This window comes from Pseudonaja textilis, chromosome 3, assembly GCF_049901715.1.
Source record: "Pseudonaja textilis isolate UNSWEBS1 chromosome 3, rPseTex1.2, whole genome shotgun sequence".
Taxonomy (NCBI): Eukaryota; Metazoa; Chordata; class Lepidosauria; order Squamata; family Elapidae; genus Pseudonaja; species Pseudonaja textilis.
Genome location: NC_141992.1, coordinates 95,351,797 through 95,370,599, shown reverse-complemented (window position 1 = coordinate 95,370,599; position 18,803 = coordinate 95,351,797). Strand labels below are relative to the sequence as shown.

General features: G+C 39.0%; 1 protein-coding gene across 3 annotated transcripts in view; it reads left to right on the top strand.

Annotated features, from left to right (window-relative positions):
• Positions 1-18,473, top strand: part of C3H1orf21 (chromosome 3 C1orf21 homolog) — a 146,610-nt gene extending 128,137 nt beyond the window's left edge. For all 3 annotated transcript variants that reach the window (XM_026703260.2, XM_087930433.1, XM_087930432.1), the window contains one exon: positions 17,449-18,473. In XM_026703260.2, the coding sequence (XP_026559045.1) occupies positions 17,449-17,487 (39 nt within the window). In that variant the 3' untranslated portion in view covers positions 17,488-18,473. The remainder of the gene's footprint in view (positions 1-17,448) is intronic.
• The last annotated feature ends 330 nt before the right edge of the window (positions 18,474-18,803 follow it).

The following is an 18,803-nucleotide window of genomic DNA, read 5'->3' as shown; positions in this document are numbered from 1 at the left end:
ACTTAACATTGACTTAGCAAGTTTCCATTTTATAACAGGTTCCTAATGCTAACTTATTATTATACTTTCACTTACTGATTGATTTTATTGGAATGTAAAACCTTAACCTTAAAAAAACTTCCTTTGGGGGACAGTGCCCATTTTTCCTTGTTGAAAGGCTTTTAAATGCCTTTCTTCCAAGGGTTCTTTTTCCTGCTGGGAGTGCTTTCAGAGTAAGGACACAGACAGACAGCTATTTGGAAGCAAGTTTCTTTTAATTTTCAGGAAGGCAAGAGATAGCAAGAAGTCTGCGTTCCTGGGGCTAGCCAGCTTTGTGTAATAAACTCCTGATTTTTATACCTGTTCTCCTTTTGTGTGTGAGTGCTTAAATCCTGTCAGGGGGGGTTGTCTCCATTTCCGTCAGAGGGTAAACTCTGCGGGGTGGTTTGATTGGATTATTAGTTTCATTTCTTATATCTGTTTAGTGGCAATCTCCTGTCTGCTATGTGTCTTTTGTTCTATTTGTTTTGCTGATTTGGCATGGCCTTTTGTTTGTAAGGGAGCTTTAATTACTTGGCTTTTGTCTAGGGGGCTTCTTTCAATACCTTTTATCCAATCTCTTTTCCTATGCAAGTTTGCTTTTATGGCTAGCCTGATGTTCCCCTCGCATTTTTCCTACTTGGATGTCACCCCTGCCCTGGTGAAGTTCCCTTTCCACAATCCTTCATTTTTTTTTTTTTAAAGAGTGGTCTCTGATTGAATGTCTGGGTATACTTGTTATTTGTGATCAATCTGGATCATTATCATAGCTGCCTGTCTCCCCTTTAATTTTCTCTTCTGAGAGGGAATACAGGCCTTTAGGCAGCTAAGGCAGGGTGGTATGCATCGACAGGGGCAACACATGAGTGCTCCAAAGACACAAATGGTGACTGTGGTTGTTATAAGGATTTTGAGCCAATGGAAATCTGGCATCCATGAGAAGAGCCATGAAAAGTCCAGAAATGATTGCTCCTGACCAATATTCTGAGATAGCTCTTTCAGGTGGTGGATGTCCCTCCCTACGAGTTCTGAGGTTTCGTCCAGATTGAGGCAACACATCCCTTGGAATTTTTCGCAGCCATAGTTATGCTTCAAGAGAAGGAAGCCTATTGCTGCCCAATTCTCCAAGGTGGCTTCTCTGACCTCCCTCAGTTCTCTGTTAAGGGCATCCAGGGCATGGGAGGTCAAATTCAAGCTTTTTTGCCAGGGTACATGCTAGTCTATTCAATTTTTTTGAATTTTGCACTGCCAATCCAGGTACCCCTACCAAGGATATTGCCAATGAGATGTATTCTGTTTTTGTGGGAAGGGAGACTTTGGAATCACAGTCTGAGTCTAGGGTTTGGAAGGCTCTCCTGTGTCGTCTCTGTATGGATGGCATAAGCATGGTTAACCTTCCCAAGGTGCAGGGGCCATTTGTGGCATTTGCAGGAAGGTATGAGTAGGCTTTTAAGCCACAAAGGAAAAAACCATCCTGGTGGGAGCTTCAGGTAATTATATGAAAATGATATGGTCTCTGTATAGTTGCATTTTAGTTCTGTGTTGCTAAGACTGGTGTATTCTGTGACCCTAGGTGTGCTACACCCAGTGACATTATGGTTTCCCTCCTGCTAAGCAAAAGTTCTCTTGCTAAACATTCCCATATGTTTTCCTTTCTCTGGCATAAGCTTTGGTTCCAGGAGCGCAGTTTCTTGTGTTACAAATGTTACAATTATTACAGATAATAATACATAGAATACATTGCATTTCATGTTCCCCATTGCTAGGTTTCTTTTCTTCCCTTCCTCCCCCCTCTTTTTTTTTTTTTTAATAGCAATATAAAAAAATGTAAAAGGTCAAGTATCAAAAAATTATGAGTAAAGTCCTTTTTGTTTAAAAAAAAAACGATGAAAAAAGGTTTAAAAAGGGAAAAAATGGAGAAGGTGAGACAAAAATTAAAAAAAGTTTATAACTCAGCACCTGAGAGTCCAGTTTTGTGTAATGCAACCTTTGCACTTGGTTCCTCACAGTGGTGTGGTTTAACAGTGTTGAAGAATGCTGTAAGCGTCCATTGATCTGTGTCCTGATCTTTCTTGAGTTTGATGGGTGGGATTGATTGTGGTGGAGTTTGGCTATGGTCTATGACTGCTGGCTTTGCATGTGTCCAATGTAGCCAAAAGTCTCATTCTGCAAACATTTATGGTGGTGTGTGTAGTCAGTAAAACTTGGTAGGGTCCTTTCCACCTGGGTTGTAGAGGGGAGGTTCTGGTGAAGAACTTGATCCACACCCAATCTCCTGGCTCATATGGATGCAGGGCTTCTTCCAGGGGTAAGGTCTGTGTCAGTGCACTCTGGATCCAGAGGGTTTGTAGTCTCTTTTGCAGGGCTGTAAGATAAGAAGAGAAAACCCTATCCCCCCTATCTAAGCAAAGGGAATGAGGATCTAGGCTGAGAATGAGGATCCTAGTAGGGTATGGGGGGGGCGGGTTGACCAAAAAGGATCTCAAAGGGGGGGTGACCAAAAAGGATCTCAAAGGGGGGGTGACCAAAAAGGATCTCAAAGGGGGGGGGGTGAAATACCTATATCTTGTCTTGGTCTGGTTCTGAAATAAAAAAAAGGCAATTGGGAGCACTTGTGGCCAGGAGAGGTGTGTCTCTTTTAAGTAGTCCCACTTCTGATGTATCCCAGCCCCATAAGGAGGGTGGCAGGCTTTTTAAATCTTCATGGAGTCCTGTGTTGCTGGTTATCAGCATGATTGTCTTGTGTGTGCCTTTTCCTGGGATTTCCAATTGCAGCCCCCGTTTTCCACATGTTATGGTAACTCCCATTTTACATAGGAGATCCCTTTCTAGTAGAGACAGTGGGGACTGGGGGCAAATAGTAAATGCATGGTCTACTGTGAAAGGTCCTAGTTCTACTGGTACGTTGTGAGTAAATTCTACAGGGATTAGTCCTCCCCCTCCCATTATGCTATCCTGAGCCCCTTCAGCCACTGAAGCTTTAGTTCAGGAATGAGGAGGTGGCTCCAGTATCAACTTAGGCAATTGTATTTCTTTCCTCCTATAAGAATGGTTACAATGGGTTCCCCTTCTGGGCCATTTTTTAGGGGGATAGCCAGCCTGTTAAAGGTAGCCATGAATTCAGTGCTTTCATTGTCATGTTCTAGTCAAGAAGGGGGTAAGTCTTGTTCTCTCCTTTGCTCCCATTGATGTCTACTGTTATTATTTTTTGGAGGAAAGGGAGCGCTGGGTGGTGCCTGATGACTGAAACTTTGTTGCTCAGTGTAATGGGCTGGATTATTGGCTGGCCTCATGTTCCTAGGTGGTGGGTGATACCGGTTGCAGGGGGTGTTGCCTACATTGCTTGCTGAAATGACCTTCCTGTCTGCACCTATAACAATGCTGACATTTGCCTTGCGACCATCCTGCTTTATCACAATACTAGCATTTCTTTGAATTATAGGGGGTTTTACCTGGCATTTGTCTGGCATCATGTTTCATTACAGCAAACATTTTAAAGTCTTCCTGTCTTTCTATTCATCTCTTTCTATCTTTCTCTTCCTCTTTCAGCTTGTCTCTTTGATCATAGACAAAGTTAGCAATCCTGCGCAACTCTGCTATGTCTAAGGTTGGCCAGTTAGAGATGAAGCAGTGGAAATGTTCTTTAATATCTAAGGTGGACTGATCCACGAAGGCTGAAGCTAAAATCCTTTGGTCCTTCAGGCAGCTAAGGTCTAGGTGGGCATATGCAGTAGCTGCTTCTGACAAGTGGACCCAAAAGGCATCAGGGTTTTCCTTTTCCCTTTGTGTTGTTTCTTTTGAAATTCAGACTAGTTTAAAGTTTTTTTTTCTTATTTCCTCTAGAGCTTCTAGTAAATTATCTTTTGCTCTAGTGTATTTGTCCCATTGATTGGTATCATTATAATCCCAGTCAGGGCGATGTATTGGCCCTGCAATGTGGGCTGGGGCTGCCTGACCAGGGATAGTTGGTGGTTTGGCTATTTGGACTGTTGTTTTTTTTCAAACAGTTTTAATAGTTCGTCTTTCATTAGAAAGACTTGTAACAGCTGAGTCATGTCACCCCAGGATGGATTATAGCTGTCTATGATAGATTTCAGGGTTTTAATAACTGTTTGAGGATCAGCCCTGAAAGCTGGGGTATCCTTTTTCCAGATGACTAGGTCAGAGGCAGAGAAGGGAGTGTGGGTAAAAACATACTCTAGTTGTCCCCTATTTCTGCCTGGCACTGGCTTGCTTAAAGGGGAGCCATAATCTGTGCCTCAGTATTCCCTTCCCTGAAATGGGTTTCAGGCTTTTCTTTCTTTCTTTTTTATTTTTCTCAGTCAGGTCTTTGGTCCTAACAATTTCAGCCCAGCAGTACCAATAGGGTATTTGGCTGGGCTTAATGCATGTTCTAAGTGCTTTCAGGGTTTTATAATCTAAAGTACCACTATCAGGCCAAATTTGTCTACCCATGTCATCTCGCAATAAAGCCCACTTTTTGCTAGCCCACTTTTTACAAACTCTTTTCACTTCCTTTCTATTCAAGTAATTTATCCAAGGGGGTCTCTTCCATTGCCCTCGAGCTACAACTTCCCATATTTCCTACCTGATGTGGGGATTACTTTGGTTTAGCCGGGCTCCCGCCTGTCAGTTTTCAGACAAAAAAGGTCTGGAAAGGACTCCGGTTTCCCTACACACGGAGTACGGGCCCCTTTCTCGTAGGGAAACTCCGCCAGTCAGTTTTAAGACCCCCCTAAAAAACGGGATCTTGGAGGACCGTCTGCCCCCTAGCAGCACGGTACGGGCCCCTTCCTACACACCGCCAGTCAGTTTTCAGATCTCCCTTAAAGGTGGGGATCCGGAAGGACCTGCTCTGCTTTGTAAGGCAAACTATTTCCAATTTTGTTTGCTAGCAGCCGGTACGGGCCCCTTCTAAATGCACAGGGCTTTACTTGCAGGATGCACTGGGACTATTTATTCTGCTTTCTATTTATTTCCCAACAACAGTTCCTTTCTCAGCCCACTCGGTTTTTCTTACGTCCTTCAGAAGAACTCACACTCTGTGATTACCCCTTGCGTTCCCAAATCCAGCCGGTCACGGCTTGTTGGAGCTAGCAGCTGGCTGGGGTGTGGCTGGCAATCACAGAGGAGGTGATGTCCCACTGTTTCAGCAGAGAAAACCCACAATCACACACCTGGTACATTCACGCTTCCACTCCCCTCCCTAGTAAGATTATAAATTTGAAGTGGTACTCACCTGCTTTCAAGTAGCTGTTGAGCAGAAAAAAAAGCTCAATGACTCCCTTTACTACCCTTTTGCCTTCCGGGCTGGGTCCGTGGATGTTTTCCCTGGACAAAGAAGGTCCATGCCGGCTGGGTTTGGATCTGCGGGCCCGGTCCGGTGGCAGGGTTGGCTGGAAAACCTTCGTGGTCGCCAATTGTTGGAAGGCTGAAAATGCCTTTCTTCCAAGGGTTCTTTTTTCCTGCTGGGAGTGCTTTCAGAGTAAGGACACAGACAGACAGCTATTTGGAAGCAAGTTTCTTTTGAAATTCAGGAAGGCAAGAGATAGCAAGAAGTCTGCATTCCTGGGGCTAGCCAGCTTTGTGTAATAAACTCCTGATTTTTATACCTGTTCTCCTTTTGTGTGTGAGTGCTTAAATCCTGTCAGGGGGGGTTGTCTCCATTTCCGTCAGAGGGTAAACTCTGCGGGGTGGTTTGATTGGATTATTAGTTTCATTTCTTATATCTGTTTAGTGGCAATCTCCTGTCTGCTATGTGTCTTTTGTTCTATTTGTTTTGCTGATTTGGCATGGCCTTTTGTTTGTAAGGGAGCTTTAATTACTTGGCTTTTGTCTAGGGGGCTTCTTTCAATACCTTTTATCCAATCTCTTTTCCAATGCAAGTTTGCTTTTATGGCTAGCCTGATGTTCCCCTCGCATTTTTCCTACTTGGATGTCACCCCTGCCCTGGTGAAGTTCCCTTTCCACATCCTTGAGGCAACTCCCACCGCCAAGACTATTGTAATACAAAGACAGTCTGTAAGTAGGTATGGATAAATTTTGTAGGTGCCATGAATGGGTTTTTTCAGACTAGGTTGCAGAAGGATTTAAATGAGTTCCTCAGGACTGAGGGGAAAGAAAACTCTTTGCAACCTTTTCAGCCAGGATAAACTCTAAATTGATGCTAAATAAGACTCAACAGAATTCAAGAGGGATTGGACTTAGATCATTTGTAGGAACATAATGATTCTAAGCTGTTGACTTGTTTAACTCAGCCCCCCTCCCCAGCTCTGCTTGCTCTGCTTCTTAAATGACATTTCAAACTTTCACCCTTTTGATCAGGTGTTAGGTTTTTTTAAAAGCAGATTCTACACTCCATGAAATCTCTAGAACAGTAAGCTAGTCTGATCCAAGAGCTTTTATGAATTATCCTGCCATAATGGCATATAGAAGGGTTTTTTTGGGGGGATAGCTCTGATTGTTTATCTTATATCTGATAAATGGCTCAATAACTACAATTTATCCTCCTCTTTTTCTTTTGATGATTTTTTTTTGGTCTTTAACTGAAATGAAGATTAAAAAAAACAGAGAACATTTTATCTTCATCCTTGATAGAAGTGTTACTACCTTAGGTAACAAAACTACTGTTCTCCATAAGAAGAACTGAAAATTATTCTCTGACATCAGCAAGTACAAATTCACATCTACCCTCAAAATTGAAATATTGGTTAAATGCACGAGGGGGAGGTAGAAAATTTGGTCATTGAAGACATTTCAGGAAACACTCTTTATAGATGATATACTGTATATTTCTGCATTAACATAGTGGATATATTCATCCGTATGAATAAACCATAGTTCATCTATTTGAATTTAAATGTAGGTTTCTGCATGATGCTTTCTCCAACAAAACTGCAGGTGTTTGGGAACAGGAGTCTCTTTTTAGATTAAGCATATTTTAGTATATAGTTTGATTTCTCAATTGAGGTTTATCCAGGCTGAAGTTAATGAAGACAAATTTTAGGATTTTTCCCCCTCCCTGCTTTAGAATAAATGGTAGCAAAATTCAATAAAGAGTCTCCTAATGAAGGAATAAAATGTATGCAGTTAAAAGCAATTACTATAAGTTTATGTCAACACTGAATAGCTAGCCACAGATTTCAGTAGACGCTTCTATTAACCCAAACAACTTCATTGCAGATTCCTGTACTATTAATAAACACATTGGTTACATGAAACATTTGGACACACTGCTTTTATTTCATGTGTATTGTAACTATAAAATTTGAAAATACATGAAAGGTTTGTGTAATGATAGGGAGTCCCCAAGCAGCAATTGCTTAACTTGTCTAGACAACACAAAAATAATAAACGATGGAAAGAATTTGGCTGCCACTGGACGAACTGCATTAGTTCTACACAGCCTGCCCTGGGGAAAGAGGAATATGAGGGCTTGAAAAAGATACAGGGAAATTGATGAAAGGGAAAATGAAAGGTTTTCATCTGGCCCAGAAGTGAAGAATCCTAGAAATGCACACTTAAAAAAAAAAAAGCTGCCAGTCTTTTTGTTCTAGACTTCTATTTACAGCATATCTGCAATTGTATCATGTGCTCCTTTATTGGACAGGATGACATACAAATGGACTAAGCAAGCATTCTCAAGTTAATATTTGATGCAACATATTTTGAAAGGCATTGGCTACATGGGAACAGAACAGTCTTTGTGAATTGTCTCTGATTTCAGTAGTCTTAAATGACCTAATACTGTCGGATTGGCATTGTGATGTTTAAATAGTTATAGCTGCTGTCCAGTGGTGGGATTCAAAAAATTTTTTATTACCGGTTCTGTGGGCGTGGCTTGGTGGGCGTGGCAAGGGAAGGATACTGTAAAATCTCCAGTCAGAGGTGGTAATTTGCCAATTCTCTGAACTACTCAAAATTTCCGCTACTGGTTCTCCAGAACTGATCAGAACCTGCTGAATACCCACCTCTGCTGCTGTCCTTATATTCTCAAAAGCTATAATGCAAATGACAAAAAAATGAAGGCAATCAACTTCCTCTGTTTTCCAGTATGTTAAGAAGGAATGAGAATAAGAAAAAGCTGCTCCTTCTCCATTAGGAGAAGAGGTCCACAATAAATATTTTCTTTTTCATTCCCTGGTACTGTAATGTATCAGGATCAAATTATAATTTTCTTTGTGCATGCACACACATTTTATTTATTTATTCAATTTCTTACAGCCACCCAACTCAACCAAGTAAGTGGGTGGCTGATTAATATTAAATTATTAACCACTAATTAAAAAAAAAACATATAAATTACAGTTGCCCCACTTGAGCAATAGAATGCTTGTGCCACTGGAATTTTTAGACTTTGCTTTGAGTCTCTCTATCAGTATGTAAATACCTATTGGGAGCAGGGAGTGACTTTTTCTTGGCACAATATATACACCATCCTTTACGTTCACAAACTAAATGAGAGTGCTATCCATTTCCTAGAATTGTTTCAAAGAAAAAGTTTATTAGCAGAGGAATCATAAAAGGAGCCCAATCTTTTGTTTTCACTTCTTGGCCAAATATAATCATGTTGACCATTTCTAGTGCATTTAAGATTATTTCCTCCCCAAGGGTTAAGAACTCGCTTATCAAGACATGATTTTTCCATTTAATCTGCCACAAGCCAGGATACCTGTCTCCTACATTTCAAGTTGTGATGACCCAAAGAGATTAATAGAGGATAGCCTGCATGTGGCTCTATTCTTTTGTTTGTTTTCTTAAAAAAGCTCCAGACCACTCAGTTTTAGTTCAAAGGTAATGGTTGTTTTTGTCCATAATTCCTTCATTTTCCTAAAACTTGTCAACAGAAAAGAATACTTGGAGTTCAAGAATTTGAAGTAGCAATACTGTGTGTAGGATAGACCCACTAAACTGGGCTTCTTTCATGAACTTAGCTTGGAAATCAGATTCACAATTGGAACTGTAAGATAGGAATGATAAAATATTAGCTTAATATTGGTTATTGCTACTGCTTTTGCAGAACTACATAATGAGGCTTTGCAATGAGAAAGGTCATGCTGGTGTCAGCAAATGCTATTCAGATTGCTTATTTAGCCAACATAGTTGGATTATTTTTGCAGAATGCTGCTGTAGCTGCTATGAAATGTTTCTTCAGTAAAATGTTGACGGGATTGTTTAGATCCTGCTCCTGATGAAGTCAAAGCACATTCAAAATATTTGGACCACTTAATTCCCAAATAAGCCACAGAAGATGCTATGGGTTTCTTCCACTATAAATCAGTGCTATCTTATGATGCAAATGAAATGTTGTAACAGTTCAACTTTTGTCTCACATGCTATAAGAATACTGGCATTGCTGAAATTATGTGTTTCCTATGCTGAGCCCAAACGGCACTGAACTAACTTCCATAAAAAATGTAATGAAACTCCTCTAGTCCTATACATAGACAGAATAGCATGCCTGAATTCCAAATCAAATGCCTAGTCCACATGCCTGCTTGTTAACATCTTTAAAAGTAATATGACCTATTTAGCTTGAAAACGAAGTATATGTGTTTGGAGAGAAACAGACTTATGAGATTCAAATGCTTGCAGGTGAGAAGCAAATCAGTGTAGTAAAATGTATTTTACAAGCCCCAGGATCACATAGTCTGTCTTTAACTGCTTGATTCATTGATGTTTTTATTGCAATTGGCTGCTGTCAGATGTAGATAATTCTTATAGAAGATTTCCTTACTTTTCTCTTTTCTCTGGCAAAGAAATTTGGATACAGTATTGGGGCAGGATATTGTCATCCTGGACTTTCATGTGACCCTGCTAGTAATATAAAACTAAGCAATGGATAAATACAGTTGAACCTCTGGTCACGACCATAATTCATTCCATAACTTTGGCGATTTCTTTGTCTTCTAATGTTTCATCTTCAGGAATTTCTGGGTCAGGAGTCATGTTTGATCTCCACCCGAGTATGTGTTCATGACCAGATTCAAAAATTTTGTGAATTTTTTTGGTAGGAACCCGATTTGGTCATGGTCAGAAGCATTTGTGACCAGAGGTTCTACTGTCGTTGGAAAGGAAATAGAAGCCCCAATAATCAAGGAAATTGATAAGGTATTAGGGAACATTTTTCCCCTGAGTTTAAAGATTTATTTAAATAGGACTCATCATCGAGCATGCTCAAATATGTTGTGGAGAATTGAAAGTTTATCTAGACATCAACCAAGGCTAAAGAATAAGTCCTGGGAGAAAATTACGGAAAATGGGGCAGATAGGCAAGGGATTAGCCTGATTGTAGAAATCAATTCATGAATATTACCTTAAGAAAAAATGGGTATGAGATCCTTGCAAACAAAGAGACAAAAAATATTGAAGTGCTTGGAGAGTCATCATGGGCAACAATTTTCTGAAGTGAATAAATTAGATCCAAAAAAGCAACTGGTAGCTTGCTGTTTGGTACAGAAGACAGGCTATTCTACTGTGTGGCAAAGCCAGATAATAAAATTTGAGTGCTTCTAAGAACGGAATAAGGAGCAAATCTGACTATCATGAGTATTATTTCCAATTTACACTAATAAACCTCCAGATCAATTATCCCCCTTGTTAATTATGCGGATTGTATGTGGATTTTCTACCTCTATATTCCATTGAAATATTTCAGATGTAAATTGAATAGTGAGAATGTTTGAAATTCAATTTTCTCTTGGGACAGTCACAATTTAAATTTAGCAGAAGGGTTAAATTGATTCTCGTATACCCCAGAGCTAAATGTCAGATTAAAACCTTGATATTTCCCCTTGTATGAATAATGGAAGGTTTACCAGAGATGTTCCTTGAACCCAGTTGTCTTCAAGTGTCAGCTAGCTACATTAGAACTATAATTCCCAGGTTTCCTGAGAGCTAACATACCAGGGCAACATTGATCTGTTGAAGCACGTAATGAAGAAAGTCTTTGCCAAGTCTTTGCTTCACACATTTGTATCTTTGTTTCAAAAAAAAAAAATCCTGATGTGCTATATAATAAGTGTGGTGGAGGGATATCCTAGGAAGAAGCACTGTGGGCAGAGCTGGCTTCAAAACTTTCAGGTATTAATCAAAATGTTTGTGTAACTAGTGGCGCAACCTTCCTTGGATTCTACTGATCACTTATCAAGAATGACGCTTGGGAGATTAAAAACAGGAGTCGAGATGGCACAGTGATTAGAATGCAATATTGCAGGCTAACTCTGCCCACAGCCTAGAGTTCATTCCTGATTGCCTCAAGATTGATTCAGCCTCCCATCCTTCCGAGGTTGATAAAATGAAGACCCAGATTGTTGGGGGCAAGATGCTGACATTGTAAACCACCCAGTGATTGCTGTAAAGGACTATGGGGGTGATATATAAGCCTAAGTGCTATTGCTGTTGCTAAATCGGTATTTTGTGAAGATGGAAGCTTGATTCCCGCCCCCCCCCTCCCCCATGGCTTTCTTTGTGATTTCAGAGCTTAGTTCTGGTAGGCTGCAAAACCATTTTCACTCGTGGGTGGACTCTTCATGGCTCTGTTCATTTCTTTTCAAGAAATGAGAAATTATGCTCTAAATATGCATTTGCACGGGCATTCATTGACATTCTTCTAAAGGGCATCATGAAAACAGAAGACCAACTGAAGTTTAGAGTTTCTGTGGTAGGGAACTGCTTTAATCCCTTGGAGAACCATTCATCAAAAAAGCTGCAGTGTCTTTGCAGTTCCCTTTACTATCGTTAAAGCAGAAATGTTTGACATAATTATTTGCACCATACCATACCAGGCCACCCAGCTTCTTCCGTTGCTTCCTTTGAATGGCAATTAGAAAAAGGAGTCACATTGTTAAAGGCTAGAGCAGTAGAAGGCGCTGTGCTTTCCTGGTTTCTGAGCCTCATACTGTGGAACTATAATAGAACTATGCAAGAGAATAATTTATCTTACTGATTTTCTGTATTCCTGTGGTGTCAGTTTGTTTATGAATGCATCATTTTAAAACAATAAAGTAGCTAATAAAAGGATATGGTGCAGAACAGGCAGAATGTTGCCAGAATATGAGCATGGTTATCATTAATTGTTAAAAATGAGAAAGAGGAGAGGAAGCAAAGAACAGGAACATGCTGCATTAAACTCAAATTCATCCTTGTCTATATTGTGTTGTGGGGCTATATTCACTGTAATCATGCTTCTGTTTGCATGCACATAACCCTTGCTTATTTGTATTGTAATAAGCCATCATTTAGAATTAGTTAAAGACAACAGGACTCTTTGTGTCAGAAATTACCTGGATTCTCTGGTTTGTTTTTTTTAAAATAATTTTAAAATATATATCTAGTGCCTCAAGCACAGAGACAGAAGCATAAGGACCTTTAAAGTATAATGGTTTAGGACAGCATGTCCCAAAGGTGCTTTTTCAAGAGGCAACTGGACTTCCTTGTTTTTATTTGAAGACGTTTCACTTCTCATCCAAGTGGCCTCAACAACTACAAATGACCAGTTGTCTGCAAGGAATATAAATCCTTCCATTCCCCACCACCCAGTCACTACCCAGTCCGATTCTTGGATGAGAAGCAAAACATCTTCAACCCCCACCCCCCAAAAATCAACTTGCCTCTTGAAAAACCATGCCTTGGGTGATTGAGATCTTTAGAACAGCAGTTCTTAAACCTGTTGGCCTCAAGACTACTTTACATTTTAAAAAATGATTGAGGATCTGAAATAGTTTTGGTTTATGTGGGTTATATTTATTAATATTTACTGAACTAGAAATTAAAATTGGGAAATTTAAATTTTTTTGACTTTGCAGACTCCTTGAAAAAGTTTTGATGACCTGAAAATCATATTTTGAGAACAAATTTGGACTGACTTAGTTAATGTATTTCTATTTTATACCCATCTTTTATAGAGTTCAGAATGCATACACATAGTATTCTCTTCCATTTTATTTTCATATCAAAGGCTGAGAGACTGTGAATGGTCTACAATTACCTAGTGAGTCAATGGGTGAATGGGATTTGAATTCAAATTTACACGATGATAACCCAGTACCCTTAACTGGACGACATAACATTGGATACAAATGTGTGTTTGTGATAGAAACGAGGAAGATGCAATATAGTTAACGGGGAGAATAAAGATTTAAAAGTCGAACTGTTCTCAAAAGAGCTTAAATATATAAAAAGTAACAGAGCATAATCTCAAAAATACATCATATCAGTCATACCATTTAGAAAATATATCATGATTTGATGCAAATCATGATATATTTTCTAAATGGTATGACTGATATGATCCATCTTTGAGATTACTTAATCTAATTTGCATTTCAGTCTAAAACAATTGACAGAATGTGCACATCACTTTCCATAGGCCTGGCCAGAATTTAGACATATTTCATGACTCATCTGTAATTTATTCTACAATGTTCCTAGCCTAATGTGATTCTCTTCAATGACAAAGAGGCCCAATTCTTAGTCTTTATTCCCTCCCAAAAAGAAAGAAGCCTGAAATAAATTGCTTTTGGCCACATACCACATTGTTTTCTTGTTTTTAAATAACAATAATCTCCACTGCTTATGTCACCATCATTTCATTCTCTTGTGTTGATTACAACTTTTCCTCTTGCAATTGTACTTAGGGTTATATGCTAAGAAATATAATGCTACCCTGCCAAAATAAAATCATCAAGTTGATTAAAACACACAGCATGAATTTAACTGAATTTCAAAACTAAAACAAGTATTGAGTTTTAGCAGGGCTGATTACTCATGTGGCATATAACAGTATTAGGTTTGTTTCAGAGGTGGTATTCAGCAGGTTCCGACCAGTTCTGGAGAACCGGTACTGGAAATTTTGAGTAGTTTGGAGAACCTGCAAATACCACCTCTGACTGGAGATTTTACAGTCTCTTTCCCCTGCCACGCCCACCAAGCCATGCCCACAGAACTGGTATTAAAAAAAAATTGAATCCCACCACTGGTTTGTTTCCTTATTCATGCCTTTTAAGAATATAGACCTTTTTGCCTCGACATAGATAGTTTTTTCTCATAAAAGATTTTCTCTTCCCTCTCTCCCATTCCATTCCCGTTCCCATCTCCTGATTTTAGCCCTTTCCAAAGGAAGATTTTACTCCCTTTATTTGCTCTCCAGATTGTTTTTTCTCTTCTCCCTGTCTGGTAATTTGGTGAAAATATTTTTCTTTCTCTTGCTTATAGTTTGAATTAAAGGTGAAGATTGAATCAAATTGCCACACGGAGAATGTATAATTTAAGCACACTAATATTAACACTATATAGCAGTGACCTATATTCAAATACAGATTTTTAAATTGAATTAATAAGTTCAGCCATGATCTCTTTTTTTCTCATGGCAATTACCCTGAGAAAGGAGCTATGCCAAAGAGCTGCATGCCATTCTTCAGGAAGACGTGGGTTGTATCCCTGATTTTTTAAACCAACGTTTGCATGTTCTCTTTCATTCCTTTCCCTTTTTCAAGTCTGTTTGCTGCCTACATAGAGTCATCATAAAGCTGACAAGTTGCTTAAAAGTAAAGCAAGAGGTTAAGCTGAATTTCAAGTTAATAATTATAATTATCTAAGGTGCAAAACCTTTTAATGACAGACTGAAGAAGGCAAGATTCTCATCCTCCCTCTCACTTGAGCTGCATGCTCACTGGATGGATGGGTGGATTTAGCAAACACATATGGCCACTTGACTTAATCAAATTGTTCTGGGAAGCTGACTGTGCACGCACACACACACACACACACACACACACACAAATACTCAATTCCAATTGTAATAACAGCAACACAGGGCAAAGCACACACTCTGGGTCCTATTGACATCCTGGCCCTAAAGCCTGTGAGATCTGAATATTGCTACTTTTTCTTGCAGATTTCCACTCCAAATGATGCTCTCTAGATGACAGCCCATGGTTGCTCTCTTGGTTAAGAATAATGGAATGTATAGTCCTTTGGGAAAACATGAGGTTGATAATATTTATTGAATTGTTAAAGGAAATAAGTATATGATGCTTCTTAACCATATATGCATCAGTAATTTCAGTCTGGGATAGATATCAAAATTGCTTTGGTGCCTTAAAGGATGATCTATGCTGAGAATAAGCAAGAAGGTCTTTTGAGCCATGACCACTGTCCTTAAGATATTTCTGGATTAATTGGCCTTTGATAGGAAAGGAATCCAATGAATGTTTCCAGCATCATGGGACTTTTCCATTAAGCCTTATGCTGTGTTATGCAGTAGAGCTGTTTCGTCCCCGCTGCCTTTCCTTTTAATGCAGACAGGCAACCAAGCAAAGTCATGAAAATTTGGAATGAGTCATCAGTAAGTCGGTAACATTGTCCTCATTTTCTGCTTTTAAAGTGAGTCTGATGAAACCAGCATATAAACATATCTGGACAAAGCAAACTTTGTTGACGGATATTGTATCTGACTTAGAAGGTAATGTTAAGAGTTTTCTGGTTAGAGCAGATCATGTTCTCCGCTTATGGAGTGTTCTTATATCTTAATTTCTATGTGGAGTTTTGAATTACTTCCACAACAGTTTGCAGTTTTCCATATTCATGGGGTTTCGTGTCAAAACTTTGAAAATGTGAAATTCAATGAAAAAATATATTCTTGCCCTGTTATCCCAGATGTTGTCCATGCATGCATAAACACAGATATGCCTAAAGTCAAGCTAGAGTAACTTAATGCAGATACACAAATCATGCCAAGATCACAAGCCATCCTACACAGATGACACTTCTCTGTGAGATTAAAGATGCATTTGCTTCACCATCATTCACAGGGTGAGTGCAGCAAGCAGTCGCCAGATTTTTAGTATGATAAATTTCACAACTGCCACCATGAAAAGACAAATCCACCAACATAACTCTTGCGAATATAGAGACTGTTTATCTTCTACTGGTTTAAATGATAATCCTGCCGTGATCCTTCTTTAACATGAGATTATCATGCCATGGTTAATTATATTTAGATTTTTATGATACTGCATATGGAATTTATTTGGAAAATTACTCAAACTCTTATCACCATATAATCAATGTGGGCTGGGTCTGTCAGATAACAATTATGTAAGTACTGTAATTATACACTCCTAGCCTTTAAGTTACAGGAGCTCTCATGCAGATTTGCAATATTTTTTAGACCATTAAGTTCATGAGGTTAAGATTGGATTAAGTAGGAAATAAGAGCTTTCCAAAGAAGGTTATGTAAACATATCAATTTCATTCTGATGTGCAACAATCTGGCTTATCAAAAGGCATATGTATGTAATATATAGTAGCTGAGTTTAGCAAATATCCAGGAGTGGGATTCTACCCATTTGGCCTGGTTCAGGTGAACCAGTAGCCTGAGGATCATCTGTAAGCAAACAGTTCATGCTGACAATCAGCTGTTGGGCCTACCCTCCCAGGCTCTATTCTGATCTTTATTTTCTGTTTTTCAAGCTCAGCTGCTTCGCATGGCACAGCCGATTGCCACGTGCCAGCTGTTTAACACACAGGGAGATTGCAGGAGAAGGTCAGCAGTAAACCCTCTGCACGTGCGCAAAGCACATGCTCACCAAACTGGTTGTTACACCGGTTGAATCACGCCCCTGCAAATATCCACTTTTATAGATTGGCATTATGAGACCTAAATGTGATAGCTGAAAACACGAACATCAGGAGCAAAAATCCAAAAACCAAACCAGTCTACGGAGTGGATTTTATTTATCAGTCTTATTTGTTTACAATCTATATATTATCTATATATAGATATATGCATACATATCATAAGATACTAGAATATTATGTCTGCATGTGCACCCTTTACACATGCATACAAACACACACAGAGTAGAAACCATTTATTCCAGGATGCTGTATTTTTCCAAGGGTTCATTTTTAATTTAATGTTAAAGAGCTGAGATCTAGATAAGGGATGTATAATGACCTCCCAGCAACTTCTAGCAGCTTTTTCTTTATTTGAGAATCAGCACACGTTATTGAAAGACACACTAATATAGCCTTTAACCCCTTGATGATTACTGGAAATGCAAAGAAATGAAGTATGTTGAAGTATACTGTTGCAGTTCTTAATTGCTGCAGGTAGAAATTATACACAGCATTTTTAAATTCTTGCCTCATTAGGGACTGCAGTATCAACATGGTAAGTGGTACCTGACCATTCAGTTTTCTTGAAAAAACAGGAGATGATTGCCAATTACTGAAAGACTGTAGAGGGGTTTACAGTTTTCAGACATACCCAGTTCACAAAGTTATTGTAGAAAAAACAGAATGGGAACTGGCTAATGTAATTTTCCTCTGATGATTTTTGTGGATTATGTCTTTGAGGTGCTATCTTTTTGTATGGCTTTAATGTAATTTTTTTTTTAAAAAAAATCTCTTTATTTTCTCCTAAAGGGTCGTGATTACTGTTCAGAAGAAGAAGATATCACATAGTGCCAGTTCTGCCAATCGAAACAGGAATGCTCCTGTGTAAATAGATTACGGTTCAATCCAGATCTTTTGTGGGAGTCTTCTCAAGTGAACAGCACTACATAACAAACAGTTATTTCCACATTGTATGCTCCATTCAGTTACAGTGTTTTCTTAATGACCATACAATGAGCATGGTTCAAAGGAAGAAGAACAGCTTTGATGGAACTGCCTTTGCTGCTGCTGACTGAAACCTGTTGCAAGTTTTCATTTCCTCGTGCCCAGGAACAACACCTAAAAGACACTGTAGCTTTCACTTGGGCTGTTGGCCTGTTTTCTATTGGCTGAGGTGGCGTTGTACAAAATCTTCCATAACCAAGCAGCTGAATCTTCCAGTTCACCCTACTCATCAGCCCCAGGGGCGTGGAGTTCTTGTTTTACTGACAGTTTAGAGCTTTGGAAAATGGGATGCTTTACCATGATGAACTTTGTTTTCTGCTAGGAAGAAGTTAACAATTAAAAAGCATGTTGTCATACAGATACTGAACACGGTGATGCAGGAGCAGAAATCTGTTTTTTTTTTTAAAAAAAAGCCGCCAGTTTCTTCTATTAACTATTTCAATCAAGGAATATACTTGCAGTATTGGCTTTGCTGACCGCAGATGGAAATTATGATCACAATCAGTTTGAATCCCTCTCCCTTTCTCTCTCTCACACAATCTCTTTTTTTAAAGAAATAAACATTTTACTGTTTTTAGGTATTCTTGTCTTATACCCATTCATACATCCCAGTGTGTTAAGAATAATTGGGAAAAGGGAGTTGGTAAAGGAGACCTTTAGAAAGATGATTTGAAAGGATATTATTTTCAAATGCTGTGTGCCAATTTGAGATGTCTGTAGAGTTTATTTTTCCATAATATAAAAAGTTGATACTCTCTCCTCTCAAAGGCAGATGTAATATTTTTAACAAATATTGTCATGAGTAAAAATGATCCTAAGGTTAAAAAAAAGAACTTTTGCATTTATTTTTTTTTAAATACATTATAACTTAACTATTTTATGAGCTTGGTAACGGATTCTGTCCTATGACTTTGAGGAACATAATCATAAAGGAAAATGCATCTTGCAGTGATGGAGGATGAGCAATCCGTCAATAAAGAAAGCACATTGTCAATGGGATTTGTAAAATAATTAACATTTTATCCCATGGGAATGCACATGGGAGCATAGGTAAAGGTAAAGGTTCCCCTTGCACATATGTGGTAGTCATTTCTGGCTCTAGGGGGCGGTGCTCATCTCCATTACAAAGCCAAAGAGCCCCAGCACTGTCCAAAGATGTC